Source organism: Camponotus floridanus, unplaced genomic scaffold (assembly GCF_003227725.1).
Source record: "Camponotus floridanus strain SB8 unplaced genomic scaffold, Cflo_v7.5 scaffold8, whole genome shotgun sequence".
In the NCBI taxonomy this organism is placed as follows: domain Eukaryota; kingdom Metazoa; phylum Arthropoda; class Insecta; order Hymenoptera; family Formicidae; genus Camponotus; species Camponotus floridanus.
Genome location: NW_020229849.1, coordinates 2,061,671 through 2,082,258, shown reverse-complemented (window position 1 = coordinate 2,082,258; position 20,588 = coordinate 2,061,671). Strand labels below are relative to the sequence as shown.

Here is a 20,588-nt window from a genome sequence, read left to right as displayed (position 1 = left end):
ACGTCAATTTTTTTAACAAATTTAGAATATAAGTTTAATTATATATGTCAATCTAATATATGACAATTTGACATTTTATTTATACTTGAAGCTTTGTAATTCGTATCAATGTTATTTGAATAATCTATTAACGCAACCGGGCAAGCAATATACATTATTAATTGGCAGATATATTAAGCATAACATTGTAGATTAGTACGTAAAAAAACTATACTTTAATTCACTGCTGGATATCAAGAAAAAAAAAAATATTATTATACATCAGCTGTCTCTGGAGTCCACACAGAGAAAAATGCATACTGTATTCAAGTAAATATTATTTATTTTAAGTATATCATAAGTTTGTATATCCGTAAATATATCATAAATTTACCACAAGCATTAAATTTAATTGAATATATTCTGAATTTTAAGTGCAGTATTTTAGTCAAAAATATTAAATTAAAACAAAAATTTGGTTTGCTTACTACAAGAGTTGACGTAAAGGAAGTTCGATTTTTCTTCGATACAACTTTACAATATTCTCGAAGAGAAAATAAATTCTTCTTTTGAGTACATGATAATGAGATTTTCCAACACTTGTGACGAGTATATTTAAAGATTATTATCAAGAATATATTCTTTGTTGAAGAAAACTATTACTTGAAAAAAGAAAAATAAACTGAGCGCAATCGCTTTTCTTGGCAGTAGAATGATATTTTTCTCTGTGCACTTGCCCGGGACTAGGGTTCTGAGTTTCCTCTACAAGAACTGATCTTATCGTTACTTACCAACGGAACTTGCTGGACCGGGGGCAAGCCCGACGGACCGGCGAGGGGTTCGGTACTGTGCGGGGACGGAAGCCGGCTCTGCGGCAGATTCAACGGCAGCACGCCACCGGGCGTGCCGCCGCCGGTGTTGTTGCTGAGACTCATGTCGGATGGTCCGCTGTGCACCGAGATCGGGCTGAGGGAGCCGGCCCTCGTCTCCTCGAGGCTAGCCGCGTCTTCCGAGTCCCTCCTGGGCCGGTCGAGGGCCAGCGGTCCCGGGCACGGGCTACCGGGTCCCGCGGGCGACGGCGAACAATCCGTCATGTCCACCGCCTCCGCGGGCTCGCTTGGGGTACTCTGAGCAATGTTGCTCGATTGTTGCTGTTGCTCGCATTCCTTGGTACCGGCCGATACTCCGGCGGTGACGTTCGATTCTCGCTCCCTATCCTTGCCGCTCGTCTCCTTTATGCTCTCTCGATCTCGTTCTCGATGATGCTCCCGCGACGTGTCGGAGGTGCTCGTATGTTGCTGTTGCTGCTGCTGCTGCTGCTGTGGTTGCGGTTGCTGCTGCTGCTGCTGTTGCTCTTCCCTAGATGCTACCGCTGCGTTGATATTCGTCATGTCCGCTAGACCCTTAACCTTGAGGCTCTCCGCTGTCTTGAGGAGGGCCGATAGCTGGCAGTACTCGACGTTTACCTCGCCCTTGTACATGAAGTCGACGAGGGTACGTAGCTCGGCGAAACGTACGTCCTTTAGGATGACGATGGGGTGACGGTTCGGATGGTCGAGGAACAGGGCCTGGAAGTAGCTGGAGCACGCGGAGAGGACTACTTTGTGTGCGCGTATCGACGGTCCCTCCGTGCACGCCAGTGTCACGTCCACCAGCGACTCCGACTCCAGCAGTTGACTGAACACACCCAGCAAGTTGCTCTGATGATTGTTCCACCTCAGGCAGTAATGCTCACTTCCCATGTCTGAACTGCACCCCGCAACCCTGCTGTATAAGAAAGACCTGTATCCTCCGACACTCGTGCCCGAGTAGCATTCTCTACAAATGTACCGCGTCACGTGGCCCAGCTGTTACTTCTTCGCGGTTATTATGTGTATATACTTTGCATTATGAATTCGATAAATGCGCGAGGAGCAAAAGTTGAATAATTTCCCTCGACAAAATTTCAAACGATCAATGTTATCGTCTCGCAGTTTTTTGAACATTAAACCTAGCTTGATCATTAAAATTTCAAATGGACAAGTTAAAAATAGAGTCCATTTAAAACTAAAAAAGAGAATTTTGTTATCTATTCGAGTAATTTGCCTCTTGAAATAAAATATGTTTTAGTTACGATAAAGAACCATTCACCAAGTTTACAAGATTCTTGTCAAAGGAAAATTATTTCAGTATTCCACGAGGAAAAATCATCGCGAAATCAAGCTATTACGAAATATTTGGGTGGAGAGGGTGCGAGAGACGATGCGATTCTTGTAATTACGATTTATTATCCAAAGAGTATATTTTGCAGCGTATATCGATTCACGACAATCGCACCAACGCACTTTTGCAAACGCATGTTTATGCGCTCGTCGCCGGCGCATTCGAGCACATCCGGAGATGCACGGCCGATATCAGCTGACGATACACAGGCTTATCTTTTATTATTCCTTTTCCCGCATTCGACTGTATTTATTGCCGCTGCCTAATGCGTGAAACGGCGCGCACGCACGTGTCGTGGACATGTGAACGGTCCGACGCTGGCGACACGCACACATATAATTATGCCGAAGCGTTATTCGCGTAAACGTGCATTCGCGTGATATATCCGCGGCTATATGCGCGATGGCGTGTATGTACTGCATCACGATATTCGCGTGATTCGCTTAGCCCCCGCGATATTACGGCGATGCATGACGGAAACCTCCGTCGTATATACGGTGTCCGAAACTCCGTCTCTGTTCGTTTCACCAAAAAGTCTTGGCGACTTTTTCCCTTCGTTGAAACCCTTATCGACACGTCGATACTTTTAAACGATCGTGAGCACAAAAAGGGAAATTACGAAATGACAAAACTTTATCGGCCATTTGAAAAAAAAAACATTAAAAGAAAATTCTATTTAAAAAAAAATTAAAAGAAAAATCTATTTAAAAAAAATTAAAAGAAAATTCCAAAAAAAGATTCTCTCTTTTCAGGATTTTTGCTCCGGATCAGAATCAAAGAATCGTTATTTGTCGATATAACGATGGGAAGATTGAATACTTTCAATAATGAAAAATCGACAATTGGGAGATTAAGCGGATATTCTTTGATGCCGCTTCGTATCGCCAATTACGCAGCAGTCTATGCGATGTTGCTGTATCGCCAATTCAAGAGAAACAACGTCGAAGTGCGAATGATCAGCGTTTCAAGCGTTTTAAAACAGAGGCTCGCGCATAGCGCGCATTCGAGCTACAGATAAATTGCACCTGTCAATTGTGCCAGAAAGGTTATAGGAATTACCTGCACTCTCGCCGGTTAAATATAGCGTCGGCACAGCATGTTACGCATTGATTTCATCGTTTTGCGGCTATAACGTCGGTTGTTACCGGAATCTTTGAAACTTTTTTTTTTTCGCCGGAAGCGCTAGGTCCGTTAAGCGGTAAAAACTATATTTGCCAACTCGCGTCAAGTTTATTTTCATTAAAGATGTAACAATAGTCTTGTCATGGGGTATCGATTAATAGGTTTATGAATTTAACGCTTTCCACTCGTATTTCGCGTATACGATTTCGAATTTAAAACAAATTTACTTGTATGTGATGAATTTCAAATAGCATCCTCCACGCTTACAATTTGTAAATTAATAATTGTTGTTTAATATATAAATTTGTAACGATAATTATAAATAAATACAAAAGAATAAAATATACAAATACGTGTAACATATATGTAATAATAATAATGATAATAATAATAATTATTATTATTATTATTATATGTAATTTTATATGTAATTTTATAGTAAAGTTAAAATATGTAATAATAATATGATAAAATAGATATGTTACGTGCATGAAAGAAAAATACAAATAATAATTCTATTATGTGTTTGTTGTTTGTAACGAAATATTAAAAAAAAATTTATTATTAAAAAGAAATAAATAAAAATAAACGAATAATGCTAAATAATTTTTTGTCGAATCTAATACATCAGTTCACACTTTCCTGTAACAATCGTGCGTCACGCATCCGATATAGTTGTTTTCGAGCCGAGTATAGAGTCGCATCGATCGTTAGATATATTGCCGTATTAAATATGTATATAAAAAAGAAAAACGAACAGCACATATGCGTTATCCGCGCGCGTGTGTGCAGTTTATTATTCGCGAATGGAGAAATTGACCGAGTAATCCGAGGAAGAACGCCGCTGCGCGGCTTGCCGCTCTTTTTCCGCGCAATAAACACTGCAGTTTGGCGCGGGTTCTCTCCTCTCTCGCCGCGCTTTGCAAACTTTACTCACAAGTACCGGTTTCAGCGAAATCGCTTAATAGCGAAAGTTAAGAACCCAAAGTGGATGTACATATCTATGAATGCTCGCGGAGTGAGCGGCGAAGCCGTATACACCGGCGCACAATATTGAGTACATTGTCAACTGTTTGCACTTATTTAGATTGTTACGCGCGCATCCTTAGCATCCCTATTTATTCCCGTTATTGCAATTTCTATTAGCACATTATTTTCTATTAATTCCCCTATTAGTAACTTTAATTTCTAATTCAGTAGTGAAATATAATCTCCTTTTTAAATCTTGACGTCATCAGTCGTTTTATAAAATTTCATCCCTCGCTAATTTTCATCTATTTACTCTTTAGCAATTTTCTTTCGCTTCCTTTGTTGTAGTACACATCCAAGAAATCACTCTTGTAATCTTGAAAATAATTGAGAGATATGAATCGGAACATGATTTTTGCGCGATTGTTAATCGTTCGGCGGCTTGTCGCAAAGAGATTCCTCCGATAGTCTGTCTCTATAATTGCCATTTATCAAGATTGATAAAAGCAAAGGTATTTGATGATGGTGTCTCTTTCTCAAATGCAGGCATTCGGCGCCCTGCCAGTGGCAACCACATCATCATCGGCGTCGGCATTTGTATCACGAGTGCTGAATATTTTTCTGAAAGGATTTCCTAAGCTGACGTCCCTTAAAGATTCGTGAAATTAAAATTTAAAAAAATGTGACGTAAATATATATTGAAACATTTAAAATAAAAATATTGAAAATCATTTTTAGAAAGAAAAAAAGCGTGTTATGTATTCGAGAAAATATGTAGTGTTTGTTCGCATTCCTTTTTAATAATGAATTTTTTAATTCGCAAAAAAAAAATTCACCGATTGGATCGTTGCATGGACAGATTTCAAATGTTTCCAACTTTTTCTCGTTTTCGCGTTTTCCAAGTAATGTGTATTACGAATGCGATTATTTCCTTCTCACTGTGCGTGTACTTAATTTTCCTGCGTGATTTTTCTGCGGTGGTTCATAGCGGCAACGGCGACGATGCATTATTATATAAGTCGATACGGCCCGCAAGCCGTTATTTATGTCATTTCAGAGGTTTTCTTTGGGTCAATCCATTTATGTACGATATGCATGCGCGGTTTGCAATGCGAAAACTTTGCGAGTGTTCCATTCGAGTTGCTCCTCTTCGCATAATGTTCCGCAAATCCGTGCAAACTGCCTTAGAAGTAGTAAATCGTGACAATAGAATTATAACGATCGTTTGCCTTTATTGCGTAAAGTTGAGACTTAACCAATTGTGAGCACACAAAAAGATGAAATCATCCATGTTTATTTTTCAACGAAGACAGACAGAGACGTAGCGATGCAACAATATCAAATGTATCTCGTGGAATTTTGAAATTGTTTATATCTATCGAGCGATTATATCTGTTGATAGTGTAAAAATAAAAACAATTTATCGGAACAAATTGTGTGACTATCAGCCGTTAATCTACGGTAATCTAAAATTAATAGAGGAAGTATACCGGAGCAGTTGCGATTGTCATATGACATTTTTCTTAATCGTAAAACTTGGCACGATGCATCTTGTAAGATATATGATTCTTTGTTGGTTGTCTTGGCCTAAATTCTTGTTTACAATCGGAATGTTGACGTCAATATCATTTCTAATATATACAGGGTGTCCCGAAACTCATAATCAATCTTTCAAAGACAGATTCCTGGGATCATCTGAAGACGATTTTTCCTCAACGAAAATGTCGAGGCATTAATAATTTTCGAATTATAAGTGATTGGAAATAAAGGGTTTTTCGTAAACTAAGCTTTGTAGAAATAAAATATTAACAAAACCACATTCTTCGATTAATTTTAAATAGAGTTTACTTTAATTGAATTTTAATTTAAGACTTAATTACAAAGATATATGATGACAAAAATCGGGAACATGCAAAAAATGATGGCCTTCATCGACATTTTCACTGAGGAAAAATCGTCTCCAAATGATCCCAGGAATCTGTCTTTGAAAGATTGATTATGAGTTTTGGGACACCCTGTATATAATATTATAATAACTTTTTTACATACATATATTCATTTTATACATAGACTTAATAAATCCTACGAAAAGAAGAAAAAAACGCACATTTCTTTTGTCTTATATATTTTCAAAATTATTGAACATAAATTCTGAATTTATATTCTCAACTTCTTTTCCTTTCGTGGGCAAATTTAAAAGATTAAGATTTTCTTTTTTTTAAATCGCAGCGAAAATCGTAAGAGAGAGAACGTCGGAAGAAATCGCGCGAGAGAGCGCGATGGAAGAAGTCGATCGATGGGAGGTCCATTTCGGCGCATAAATCGCCGCATAAATTGCAGGATTACGGTGTTCCACTTGCACGCGCGATTCGCGCGGTAAAATTAGCCGGTGCTACCGTGGCGGCGGTGTGGGGAAAAAGTTTGCGGCGGTGCGTAGCGCGCCGTGTGCGAGTGTGACGCGCGTGGGTGAGGCGCGCGTGTTTGTTACGTACTTATACATGGCCGAGCCGCTATTCGCGATTGCGCACGTCGCACGCATGATCCGTCGTGGCGCGTGTTAATTGATACGCGTTCGCCTACGTGTATGTGTGTGGGACGGATAACGCGCTCGGCGAGATATCGGTCGGTTTAACCCTCCGATTGGGAGGAACGAGCGGTTCATTTCGCGAATCTTCTCCCGTCTGACACGTTCTCTTGTTGCGCGTTACGTCTGTCTTTGTGTCGTGTTTCTTGCAATAAACATCACACGTTCGTATGATAATGTTCCTTGAAACAGGAAAAAATTCTTTTCAATGGAAATATGAAGATACGAATAATTTTCGCGTTGCCAGTTCTTGCGTGGTTAATTAAGATCTTTTAAAAGAAATTTTGACAATTTAAGAAACGAGATATTATTCATTTAAATTCAAATATATGTTTCGAATTTTCATTAAAGAGGGACTTGATGAATTCTTCGTTGACGATTACCGTTTCTCCACATGCAATAAGAAATGTAATCGGAAAAACAACAATAAGACATTACGTAATACAAATAGATATATAAGCAGTAGGTACATTTATAATGTATGTACATAAATATGTGCATCATCGAGAGAGATCCGAAAAGAGGAACTCGAAAATATCGGTCGCGTCTTTTTGACGCTTTAGTTGAGATATTTGAATAAGATATTGTGTTTCTATCCTCTCTCCCGGGGAGTAGAGGCGCATATCGTCTCGCGAAGCGGATAAAGTTGATTTCGCGTCGGAAATGAAACCGCGTTGTGTCGCGCGCCACGTCGAAAACTCGCTTTAGATCCGTCCCTGGCTTGCGTCAAGTGCGTCTTACGAAATCGCGCGTTCCGTATCGCCGCGGCCGCACGCACGCGCGACTCGCAGATGCGCGTCACGATCGACACGCGCAGATTTTCCGCAAACAGCACGAATATGCACACGCGGCGAGCGAAACACGCGCGCACCGCACTCCGGAGAAGCGTGAGAGGATTATTTTCTTTTTCTTTTTCTTTTTTTTTCCCCCCTCTCTTTCCTTTTTTAGTTCCGCGAAGTCATTAAGAGTACAATACCAGCGACGCTCCTCTTGGCGATATGCAACGACGCGCACGTTTTTACAGATTGTTATACGCTATAATGTACCTTACTGTCGGAGCACTTAACCAGGAAAAAACTTAAACCCATATTTTGTGAAACCTGTTAAGAAATTCCTCGGAGGAGATGATGCAAATTTACGTGTTTCTACATATTTAGAATATTATTCTATGAAAAATTGTCGTATTTAGAGAGAAAAAAGGCTTGATAATTTTCACATGATCTAGATAAGTATTGATTGCACAAATCTAGGAATAGTAATAATTAATTAGAAGGCGAATATAAATTATCGCGATCAATTGCTGCTAGAAAAGTCTCGGAAAGTATCGACAATATCTTTGCGAATTCGCGTCCAAGAAATACAGCTACGATTATATGTAATGCATGCCATATTAAAGAGCTTGATAAGACATTTTTCTATATATAGCGATATCATTTAAAGCGTAATCCATTACAAAACTCATTGATAGACGCAATAAAACGCACCTCTCTTGAAGAATTCTTTATAACCGAGTAATGGAAAGAAAAGCGCATTCCATGAAAAGGGAATTGCATAAATCAGTAACGCATTTGTAGAAAAGTTCGAGCAAGATTTTCTAAAGTTACATTTTAGCAACTTTTTTTCGCGAGAGATAATATACCGACATATTTATATTTTGATGTTTGGCATTTTGAGTGATATTAAACAAGTGTTGACATTACGGAAAAATGGCAGCTCGTTATTTATAATCGATTATTTTAAAATAAAGCGAGTGCGTGGGAGACTTTCCAATCGCGTTAGACCGGATCCAATACTCTATATTTCCCGACATCCTGTTTCCACGAGTCAACTATTACACGCGCTTATAAATACGCAGGACATATGACTACCGAGCGATTGTCGTATTCCGAGATTATCAGAGCCGAGCAAGATAATAAATTCATTTCGGCCGAATGTTCAAGTTAATTAAAAGCTGTGGGCAAATTTATTTGGAAGAAAAATAAGGCCTGCGTTAATTAGCGAGCGTATGCGTATTGCGAGACGATGCGTGAAGGCTAATGACGATATATCGTGGCCGAAGCCGTGGAGATAACGAAGGTACAGGGCTAAACAAGAGAAACATACACCCCCATTCGAGTCTTACGGGTGGCAGTAATTGCGAGCAAAGTAATTGCTAATCGTTAAAACTAGAATACAATATGTATTATGTACATGTATATGTGGAATACGATATGTATTTAACTATTTTTGTCCGTCGTTTAGTGTTTTTTAATAGAAATAAAACGAAGAATGTCTCACAAATCAAAAAATTACATGACAAATATTTTCGTTAATAATATACGCACACGCTGAATAATGCCAATCTATCCAAATAATTTTTATGTCGATTATTATTTATATTTTATTATTTATATGTCGATTATTTATCATAAAATTTATTCCAAAAATTGTTCAAATTTATTAAATTTTCTAGTTTTTGTGTTTTTATTATTATTCATTTCATTTGTAGAATGTAAATATGATCGGTTACAATGAAAGATAATCTCTATGGAAATACTTTAATTCTATAAATCTAAATAAAGACTTAATTTTTCAAAAGTCTATATATATATATATATATATATATATATATATATAGACTTTTGAAAAATTAAGTCTTTATTTAGATTTATAGAATTAAAGTATTTCCATAGAGATTATCTTTCATTGTATATATATATATACGATAAAAGTGATAATTAATAATTTCAAAAGAGTAAAAATTGAAACAAATTAATGAAAATTGACTCTATAAATAAACAATGTAAGTCATAAAATAAAATTACAATGTGGCAAAATAATTCCTAATTAAATGTTTAAAAATTAATCGAGACATTTTATAATTGAAGATATTATTATGATCTATTTACATTTGTTATATTTCAAACAATTTTTTGACATAAAATAAAATTTGTATTTTCTCTCAAATTTTCGCTGAGAAAATATCGAATCCCGATTCGTTAAAAAGAATATGCATCGGATTATTCGCGTTTTTGTCGCCGCATCAAACGCGAGCGAGCGCGCATACTGCTGAAAAGCTCCTTAAACTTTTATCTGGACAGCGATATTCGAAAGTTTGTCGGAGTTTTGCGCCAGAGACGCAGTCGTAACTTTATGGTGCTTCATTACAACTTTGACGACATTCCAAACAGTTTATCGACTGCCATTTGTGAGAAAAAGAACGTCAGTTTGAGGGAAAATGGAGGGAAAAAGAATAAGAATAGTAGGATATAAACAAAGTAATACAGGTGTCTTGCAGTTATCGAATATGTTAATTTTTCTCTCTAATTACATGTAATTTTTAGAGAACTTTGCTAAGAAAAATACAGAAAAGCATGTATATTTTCAAAATTAAAAACTAATGCTTTGTCAATTTTAAAATTGATTATGTTTAAAATGGAAAGAAAAATAAAGACAAAGTTAAATAGGGGTTGTCAAGAGATATTATGTATAAATACTAAAGATTAAAACTCTATATAAATTTCTAGCAAAGTTCTCGTCAAAAGGGAAAGGTGATACATGGGATTTGTGAAGACTGGAAAGACATCCAAAGACATCTAGAGTACTTTGTGTATTATGTGTCTCGAAATTTACAAGTCGCTTGACACGGATCGATGGGAATCGGCGCGATCGACGCGAAATCCAGGAGCCGATTCGGCGAGCCGGGATTATCGTTGGAGTGACAGCGGTTGTAACGCATTATAATTAAATGATGAATTTTAGAATGAGCAAATCGTTCGCTCGTAACGAACCAGACCGCAATGACGGCGCGGTAATTTTGATCGTGGTAATAATTTACGCTTTGTTTCTGCGCGGTGTAACGCAAATTTTGTTAAATTAATGGCGAGGAATAATCGAATGGCTCAACATAGGCAATATAATATAATGAAGAGAGAATTATATTATTATTATGCCGTGATCGACCTGCATGGTTGATAGTGAATCGAGACTTTTGTTTACACAGGATTTTTCTAACGCAATTAATACGCGATCGATTTTGAAAAGAGACATTAAATATTTGCAGATTTTTTAAATATTTGCTTCTATAGAACGTACAAAATATCAAAAGATAGAAATATTAATAGAGATGATTAATTCCATTTTAGAAAATGCAAAAAGTGAAGTTGATCGCTTTAGTCTGAGGACTCATATGTATGAAAATGTATAACGACGATGATAAAAATGTACCTAAGAATCTATGTAAATCGTAAACAAATAGATTCGCCGAAAAGAATCAATAGATTTAAGATTGCAACCAACAAGACAAATAGACATCGTCGAGTCACGATCGGTCAAAGATAATGACATCTGGATTTTCGACTTAATTATTCGGCGAAATTGACGCGTAACGGGTGGATTTCGGCAACGAGAAGATATTCCAACCCCGTTGATTATATTTTTCGCTAAGTACTTTTACTCGGTTACGAGATTCCGACGGGGAATAAGAGATGTCTAGTAGTACCTAGCCGTAGTTAACCGGTAGTAACGATCGGCCTCTTCCCCACCCACGTTTAAACGCGAATCGAGCCGGGGCAGGTAGAAAATATAGTCTGGAGGGAGGGAGAGAAGAAGAAACGGACACGCAAAGATATATAAGAAGGAAGAAAAGAGGAAGAACAAAAGGAGAGAAGGAGAGAAAAATGACCGGCGAAGAAATCGCGAGAGAAAGAACTTGCAAGATGAAAGAAAGAACATCGAGGGAGAGAGAGAGAGAAAGAGAGAGAGAGAGAGAGGAAGAAAAGCGCGAGGCTAGATTAGTCTTCTAACCGGGCTAGGCTAGGCGAAAATAACGATGGCTCGCCATAAATCAGCCGCAGCGACGGTCACGACTGCAGGAATCGCACGGCACGACGAAAAAGCTCCGGTTGGTTACCAATGACTAATACCCCGGTGAGCTTTTTGCCGGGGGCTTCCTTTCACGCGCGTGACACGCTCGTGAGCGCTGCTGCTCCCTCTTATCGGTCTCTCTCTCCTCGTTTAAAAAGAACGGAGACGCGTAGGTCGAGATAAAGTATTGTCATTAAAATCGCGAAATGGGGAATATCGACAAACGATATTTAAAGATACTTACGCATCGGGAAATCATTTGGGAAAACGGCGGGAGGGGGTGTCAGACGCGGAGAAGAAGGAAACGCGAGGATGCTTAAAACCGTGCCGCGGTTTTTTTACACGAGTTGTGAAAGTTTCATCGCGTTAGGCTCGCCCAAGTATCGAGGCCATGCAAAATTATCGATATCTTATATTTTTAATAACACCGGCCACGCTAAAGAAAAATTAATTAAACTACGGTCAGATAAAGTTTTAAGCGACGCCGATACACGATAGACGCTATAATTATCTTATATATTTATTTCACGTCGGTATACTTGATACTCGTACGTCACTTTTGCCCCTTATATATATATATATATATATATATATATATATATATATATATTTTCGCGACGAAAGTCGAAAGTTGATTTGCGGATTATAAACGTGGCGTTAACGAGGATCCGGGATCTAATCAAGCGCATGTCCCCCTCCTCCCCCCCGGCCCCCGCCCCCGCCCGTGACTCGATCGGCCGTTTTTAATGCATCGCCAGCATTTAATGGCACGTATCGATTTCGAACCGCGATGAATGGCATCGAGAATAGCGGTAGTCATAGGTAGGGATAGGGACGATCGCGGACCATCGGATAGAGATCGGGACGGTCGGGGAAAGAGAAAACGAATCCCCCGCGAGAGAATGACATTTCGGCCGACGGCATGACGGCGGGGCGCGACACGCGCGGTAAGAGGGGAGAGGGGAAAAACAAATCTACGACTTGCGCGCGCGAATGATGTTTCAACGGTGCGGCCGACTGGAGCAATTACTGGCGGAATATTGCAATCATTACGTCTCTATCTCTTTGCCCGAGAGCGCCTCGCCCGTCTGTCTCCGTCACGTTTTAAAAATGATCACGATATGTATATACATATATGGGGTATACATGGTACGTATGTACGTCGGGATTGTTGGCAAAACCGCCCATCGGCGGTGCCCATCGAAAATCACTCTGTAGAATGCCGCCAATCAAAAGATCGTGAACCGGTGGAAACCGATTTAAGTCGTCCGGCCCGATATGACGATAAAATAGATAGCTGTTACGCAATTTTTTTTTTTTTTTTTTTTTTTTTTTTTCAGCGAAAATATACAGGCGCACGAAGAGCTTCTGATATCCAGAGCGGCTCGAGATTATCGCTTTATTTTTAATTTTTGATATGCATATGTAAATTCATGAAAGATTCGAAGAAAAAACGCGAGAATGGTTTTATAATATTCGTAAAATTCGATTTTGCGAAAGAAGAAATACTTGGCAACAATAACCGTGTATGTATTTCTGAGGAAAGATTTCAAACACTTTTTTCCTGCTATAAATAATGTTTTCGAAAACTATCAACCCAGAAATAATTAAATATAAATTCGTGTGTGCGAAAACAATAGATGAATAAAGATTAAATGTGAAAAATTTGAAACGAGAATTAGAAGCAATTTTACAAGAGAGTTATCTAGTAATTTATTCTTGCTTAAAAACGATTGGATTAATCTGTCGATAAAAATTATCAGAATGCATTGATTTCTCTTTGATTCGCGGAAACATTTACAAACGAACGTCTATCGCTCTTAACAACTTAACTCTCGAACGGGCAAGTTTTCTCACGTAGCTCTTATCTATCGTGATTATGATTATAAACCGATAATTCGCGCCGATATATGACAATGCGTAAAAATACACATATCGTACTATTTTATTATGTACTCGTATCAATTAATCCGCACTTTCTTCCAAAATATTGCGTTATAATAGTGCTTGCAACTACTCTGCTTACTAATTAAAAAAATTCAATATTAACTCGATAAAAATCAAAGATTTGAAATATACAAAAGAGAATTTGATGCCAAAAATAAAAATAAAAACGTACAAAATTTGTCAATTATCTTGAAATAAATGTTGACATTTAAATTCATTTTTAATTTTTTTTCCTTTTCAATGATATGACAAACAATCGTTCAAGCTACTTTTAATTTAAATATTCATCATTGTTTCCTAAATTTTTTCCAAAATAAAGTAATCTTGTAAAAGGTTTGTTTCGTATATCTTCTACCTTTTTTACCGCGAGTAAAAATGATTCGATCGGTGCTTCGACAGAACAAGAATCTCGGACGCATCGCTTTCTTTTGATTTATCAATGTTAACGACCTCATGACACGAGAATGCGTTAATCAGTGCAGAAAATGTACAAAATACCGCGGTCTCTCTCTTTCGCCACAGCCAGATGAGGCTGTTTTTACGCTGCCTTGATGCGTGAACCGGGCGATTTTTTTAATTTCATCTGATTCGCGACGGAAAAAGAAAAGAAAGAGGAAAAGAGAGAGATGAAAACATAATTATACCTTGAAATAATATCATTTTAACCGCGTACTAATTGTTATAATCTTTCTTTTTTTAAAAATATGATATATAAACTAGAATTACATACTGCATTATATTAGAAGAATACACGATACTACAAGTTTATATATAATACATTTCGAGAATAAATATCAAAATTATTACAATATACATACATATAAGACAAATTATATAAACGAAGGAAATACGGTGGAAATAAATATATTTAATTTAAAAATCGATTATAACAATTATTTTCTTCATCATTTTAGCATTTTCGTCAAGTCATAAGAGAATAACATCTTGCAAAATACATTAACAAAAATATAATGTTCTGAAAAAGATTATAAAAAATTTTAGAAATCGATTTTTAAACTTCTTAAATCTATTTTATAAATATAAAAAATATTTCTGTACCTGAGAAGCAGAATGGAGCAAATTCAATTCAATTGGTTTAGTCACTATTTGACATTTCGATTACGTATTTATTTATTATATAGCGAGGAAAATAATAAATTTATCAAATGCGTGATTGCCTCGTGGAATTTTTAAAATACAAATACACGAAATATATATAATTTAACCAAATTATATCTTTCACATAAAAATCCCAAACATATATTAAAAATACCTATTATTTTACGCGCGCAAATTCCAATTTAGCCGATTTTGCCTAACGTTATTTTATTTCGGTGATGCGCGCTTTTCGAAATTTATGAAAAAAAATGAGAGCTTTTCAACTTACATTTGGTTTGCCTCTCAGGTGCAAATCTCCCGACGAATTTCCAAGACACATCCTATACACAATCCACGCGAGAAGCAAATGTCTAACGCGCGTCTGCACATCCTATTAGCGGCAGGTTTTACGCATACGACACGGAGCACGGGCGAGCGTGCCCGTCGTCGGTGTCGCGCAACAAGGAGGAGAGAAAGAGAGAGACGGAGCGACGCCAGCTGATCGACGCCGCGGCGCGGCGCATCGCGATGTCGCGGTATCTACGATAGCGGCGGCTAACGCCGCGATGCGTTACGTTGCAATTCTCTCTCGGCCGATCCTCAATGTCATGTTCGCCGATAACGCGCCGCGGAAAACATCGTCGCGGCTCTCGTTCGGAAAGTCGCCTAGTCTCTCGCCGGCGACGGCGACGGTGAACAATTGAACGCGTAACGATCGTTAAATGTCGGAACGTATGCACGGTGTGTATGTGCGTATGTACGCGTTGCGCGGAAAGCAGACAAGGAGAATAAGTAGAAAAAGACTAGAGCGAGACGCGGACAGATTGTGTGCGTGTGTGTGTGTGTGTGTGTGTGTGTGTATCGTGTGAGAGGGAGAGAGAGAGAGGGAGGGAGAGGGAGAGCTGGAACACGCGACCTTCGCGAAACGTCAAATGTCTATGCTACTTGGAGCGCAGGGCCGTATTGCCGAAAGAGTCGTGCCCGTGATAATGTTGCAATAAGCATTAATATAATTTTACGACAGAATTTATTTACTTGGAATCGAAGACTCGATCACTGCGTATTCATCTTTCGATTTTGTTCCCTCTTCAAATATCGATCGTCAATGTTGACGATTGTCGCGGAATAAATATTTCCCTCGTCTCCGTTGCGTATGACTGCAATTCATATGTTTACGGTAAATGGAATACGTAAATTTAACGTTACGTCAAATTCGTGCAAATAGCAACGTGTGAATCCGGGATGAAAATTATCACACTGGTATTTGCAATGAATGCGAGAGACCTTAGCATTTACCGTATTCCAAGTACGGTATTGCGACGGCTTCTTATTGAAGTTGCTGTAAAATCCGACGTCTCTCTGACGTACGTACAACACGAGCGCTCCGAATATCGGATACAGTTCTCGGACGAAGACAGACTGCGCGGCGCGAGAAACGAGGACGGACGTCTTCGGTATTCTCGTCCTCTCGCCGCGAGCGATACGTCACGCGGTCTGTCTCTGTCAAGGCAAGAGTCGATCGCGGAAACGCTATTATCGTCATCGTTAGACGCGTGAGGGGAGGGCGGGGGAGGCAAGGTGTCGCGACGTAATGAAATGTAAAAATAAAAGAAAGATGGGAAATGATTGGGGCTAATTATCTCGGGTTTAAAGCGCGAAAAAAAATGTCCGAAAAGGTGACCAATTTTGACGACCCGATAAGAAAGGGAATACAAATTTTCCAGAAAAATGTCGTGGATATTCTACACGTTCGAAGTTGTTTTCTAACAATATTAGAGAATGAAATAACTCGAATCGATAACTTTGATAACACAATTTCTTTTAGATGATTAAGATTGTAAGATTTCATCGATTATAAGGAAAATCTACGCGATAATCGTCAAATGTTGACTATCGGTGAGATTTCTTTCGCGTGAAAATTTACAGATTAAACAAAAATTCGCATTCCGTTTTCAAGTACGCACAATATTCGTCCCGTTCTAAGACTATAAATAAGATTATAACGGGTGCGTATCTCGACGTGAAAAATCATTTCAACGAATCCGTACGAAATATCGAGCTAATCGAATTATGTAGCTGGAAACAGAAGGTGATTCTAGGCGAAAGGTTCGAACTGTTGAAATACGTTGCGGCAATCGGGATTTGATCACAGAGAGCGCGTGCCACCGTTACCACTTGCACTTTACTTCCATGCGTACGATCGGATTTAACAATGGTTGTTAAAGCCCCTTTACGGCGAATTCGACTAATTAAAGCGATAGGGCAGAGCGAGAGAGCCCGCCAAGGGCAAAAGTGGATGTTGGCACGGAAGAAAATTCCACGCAGAAGCGAGCGCGCTGCGCTTAGAACCTATTATTGGATCATTGTCAGTCAAGAAACTCGAAGAGACAAAAAGTTTGCACATTGTCGAGTGAGATAGATTTATAAAAAAAAATGTAAAGAACGCTCGCAAAAAATGTCTTTGCTACCAACGCCCGTTTTCTCTCTCTTACTTTTAATCGTGTTAAGGGAAAACAAATCAATCTCTCGCGTTACGTGACAAATTAATAAATAAATTAACCTTAATACGCAAAGTTTCGTCGTTTCGAAGAGAACAAACTGTGCGTGTCGTTCGTTCCTCTAGTCTAAATTTTGCCCCAAAGTATCCCTCGATTCGCGACACAAGCTGTCACATTTTCCGTAATACTGTCAATCAAGAGACGTCTTTAAATTAAATATTTTAATAAACTTGCCCACATATATGACATATAACGATAAATTAAAGCAGAGAAAAAAACAAAAACCTACCAACTCGAGTCATTTTCGCATAACATGGTTCGGATTAATTGTTTTCGATCAAATTCGCAGGAATTTGGAATGAGCCCACCTCGAAATCTACGTCACTACGCCTGCCGTTTCTGCTGCTGCTGCGAGGTGAAATCCGCGAGAGAATACCTCGATGCTCTCGGATAGCTAAAGCCTCCTCGGCGTCGCTCTCGTAGGAGAGGGCCGTTCGATCGCTCCAGATTTCCTCGGGACCGTCATACTTTACTTTTGCTCGTGCACGAGCGTCGACGAATTCTCCTCGTCTCCTCGGCTCTCTCGTCGTCGTGCTCGGAAAAAACGACCCGCCGTTTACCTCCCCTACACGTTTCCCTCCCTCTTTTTCATCAATTTCTCGACGCACGTGAGGTATTTTCGTCCGCCCGTGTTGGTGCCTCACGAAACACGCACTCTCGCAACGTGCCTCTTTCTCGAGCAGCACGCGCGCGCTTTATCGCACCTTTCTCGTAATATCCTTCTGTACTTTTTCCTTTAACATTTCCTCTTTTCTTTTCTTGCAAATTCGCGCTCGAGATGGCGGCAATAAATACGCGCTCACCCTTCCTCCCTCTGGCTCGAGAGAGACAGGAAGAGAGAGAGAGAGACAGAGAGAGAGAGAGAGAGAGAGAGAGAGACAGACAGACTTTGTCTCCGCTCGAAAAGGAATATTGGCGATTCAAGATGCGTCGCGACGACGGAAGCCGCGCGCGAGACCCCGCGAGACGCGTTCGCCTCCTCGACGTCTGCTCGCGCGACGGCCCCAGGTGCGTCGCTCGCGCGGTACGCGTTGCACTGTTCACTGTCACGTGTGTCGCGGCGCGTCGCGGCACGCGCGATGGCCACCGTGCCAAGGAGCGTACGTTTCGAGATCTCCTTCTTTTCCTCTCTCTCTCTCTCTCTCTCTCTCTCTCTCTCTCTCTCTCTTTCTCTCTCTGTTTTTCCCTCTGCTTCTGGCCAGGCTTTTCCGAGGAGGAAACCAAACTATTTCGAACGCGCGTCCACGTCACGACGTGACAAACGCACGGGATCGGCCGCGAGATTCGAAGGCGGCTGGCTGCCAGCACTTTTCGGGGGGGCCGTGCAAGGTCGCACGAGTGTGTCGATTTCTAAGTTTCACGGCTGTCGCTCTTGAACGTGACGTGCACGCGCCGCCGTCGACTGTCAGAGAGCTGTCAGAGAGCGCGCGGTTTCACGTGTCTCCGTCGTTTCCCCCGATCGGAGCCCCGCGAGGGAGATACGGGAAAATCCGTCGTTTGCTTCGCACTTTGAGACAGCTACGTCGGACAACGCGCGCAGATGCGGATCGACGGATCGACATCGAATTGAAACGCCATCCGAGAGCGCGAAACTTGGCGCGTGTCTCTCGCGATGCGGTTTTCGCGTGACGCGAGGTCACGCTTTTTCTCGTTCTCTCCGTGGATCCCTTCGCTCGCCGTCCTTCTTCTCCATCTCCTTCCTTCTCCTCCGTTTCTTTCTCTCCCCGTTTGTCCCTCCTTTCCATCCTGTCTCATCTACTTGACCGCAAACTCGTTAGATAGATAAATGACAGGCAGCGGTGACAGCGGAATGTCAGTGGCAGCGACGGCAACGACGGCGGTTAACGAACGTGGCACGTCGACGAACGTGGACGAAAGGGACAGAATTGTCGTGCTCGCACCCTCTCCGATGTAAACGGATACTCGTTTCCCTTTTAATCGAGTGGCGAGATCGAACATTCGTCACGACGGGATCGCACGCGACACAAAAACGTCGGGACGGTTGTCCGCCCCCGCGACGAAAACGACGTCGACAACGATGAGAATAATGATCCGCGCACTGGGCCCGCGTTCTCTCGTGAAAAAACGTCGAACACCGCGTCTCAATATTTACCTTGCTACATGTAAAACGAATAGAGGAGCCTGCCTGAATCGAATGAAGGAAGGCTCGAACCGGCCCACTGTGACGTCGCCGGCCTACTGTCAGCTCAGCGCTCGCTCGGCCCCGCGGTCAACTAACCTACCGTGTTCGCCGCGCAGACCGTACCGACAAAATAAATCGATTCTGCGCGGCCGAGCGCCGTGAGCGCCGCGCGATAAATCCGCGCGTCCGTCCACGCGATTTTCGGCGTCGCCCGCGCTCCTCCACGCGCTCTTTTCGCGATCGTCTCATCGCGTTTCCACGGTCGCTCGCACGACTCGCGCAGTACATAGTCAGGTGTGAAACGCTCACGCGCGCACCGCCGCGTACACACGCACGCGCGCGCTCACCCACACACCCGCGGCCGCGACGCCGTGTGCGCGTGCGCGCGCACGCACACTTCGGCGAGCCGCGCGCGCACCGATACTCGCACACACGTATCGATGACAACGTCGCGCACGTTTCCCTCGCGAATCTCGCGATTCGTAGCCGCGGCATAGGCGTCGTTGGACCAAACGAAAAAGTACGCATGTTGCCAGTAACCGAGGGAGACGGAGAGAAAATGAGAAAGGGTGCTTGATAGGCACCGCGAGAGAAAGATGGTAGGGAGGGGGACGCGTAAAAGTATCTCACGCATTGAGCGTTACGCTGAGCGCGTGGAAGCTAATTATTATTTTCGACGTGGAATATAGAACGTAGCTGCGTGTTCCTTCGCCTGTCTAACGATGACGGATCGACTCCTTCGTAAGTTTGCCGATAGAATTTCATGGCGAAATCTGTGTGAGAGTCCTTGTGAAATAAACGCGATGAAAATACAAGTACGATAAAGCTTGTATTTTAAAACAATCGACGTAGGCTCTTAATTGAATGCTTTTAAATTTTTTGCGATAAATCCTACAGCGTGATAATTTATAAGGCCTTTATACTTGGTAATATCGTCGTTTAAGAAATCCGACATCGCTTAACTAATATTTATTTGTGAAATTGATATTTTATTTGCAATCTTCGCGCATATTCCGCTATCTATCACTGTTTTATTACGTGAATAAATGAGAACAATTTTTTACGGGCAGAAATTTTATCAATAATATAAACAAATTTTTGTTATTTTATATATTTTTCGCCCTTTCTCTCAATAAAATTT

At 40.7% G+C, this 20,588-nt stretch overlaps 1 protein-coding gene across 5 annotated transcripts in view; it reads right to left on the bottom strand.

Moving 5' to 3' along the window:
* LOC105258198 (protein bric-a-brac 1) overlaps positions 1-20,588 on the bottom strand; it is a 71,605-nt gene that overhangs the window by 31,685 nt on the left and 19,332 nt on the right. Inside the window, exons 1-2 of one of the 5 annotated variants that reach the window (XM_011269322.2) lie at positions 19,418-19,526; positions 771-1,746 (exon numbers count right to left, since the gene is read on the bottom strand). In XM_011269322.2, the coding sequence (XP_011267624.2) occupies positions 771-1,721 (951 nt within the window). In that variant the 5' untranslated portion in view covers positions 1,722-1,746; positions 19,418-19,526. Of the gene's footprint in view, positions 1-770; positions 1,747-15,035; positions 17,467-17,533; positions 18,450-19,417; positions 19,527-20,588 lie in introns of those variants that run through there. The other 4 variants (XM_025414275.1, XM_011269323.3, XM_025414276.1 and 1 more) reach the window with 4 other exon arrangements.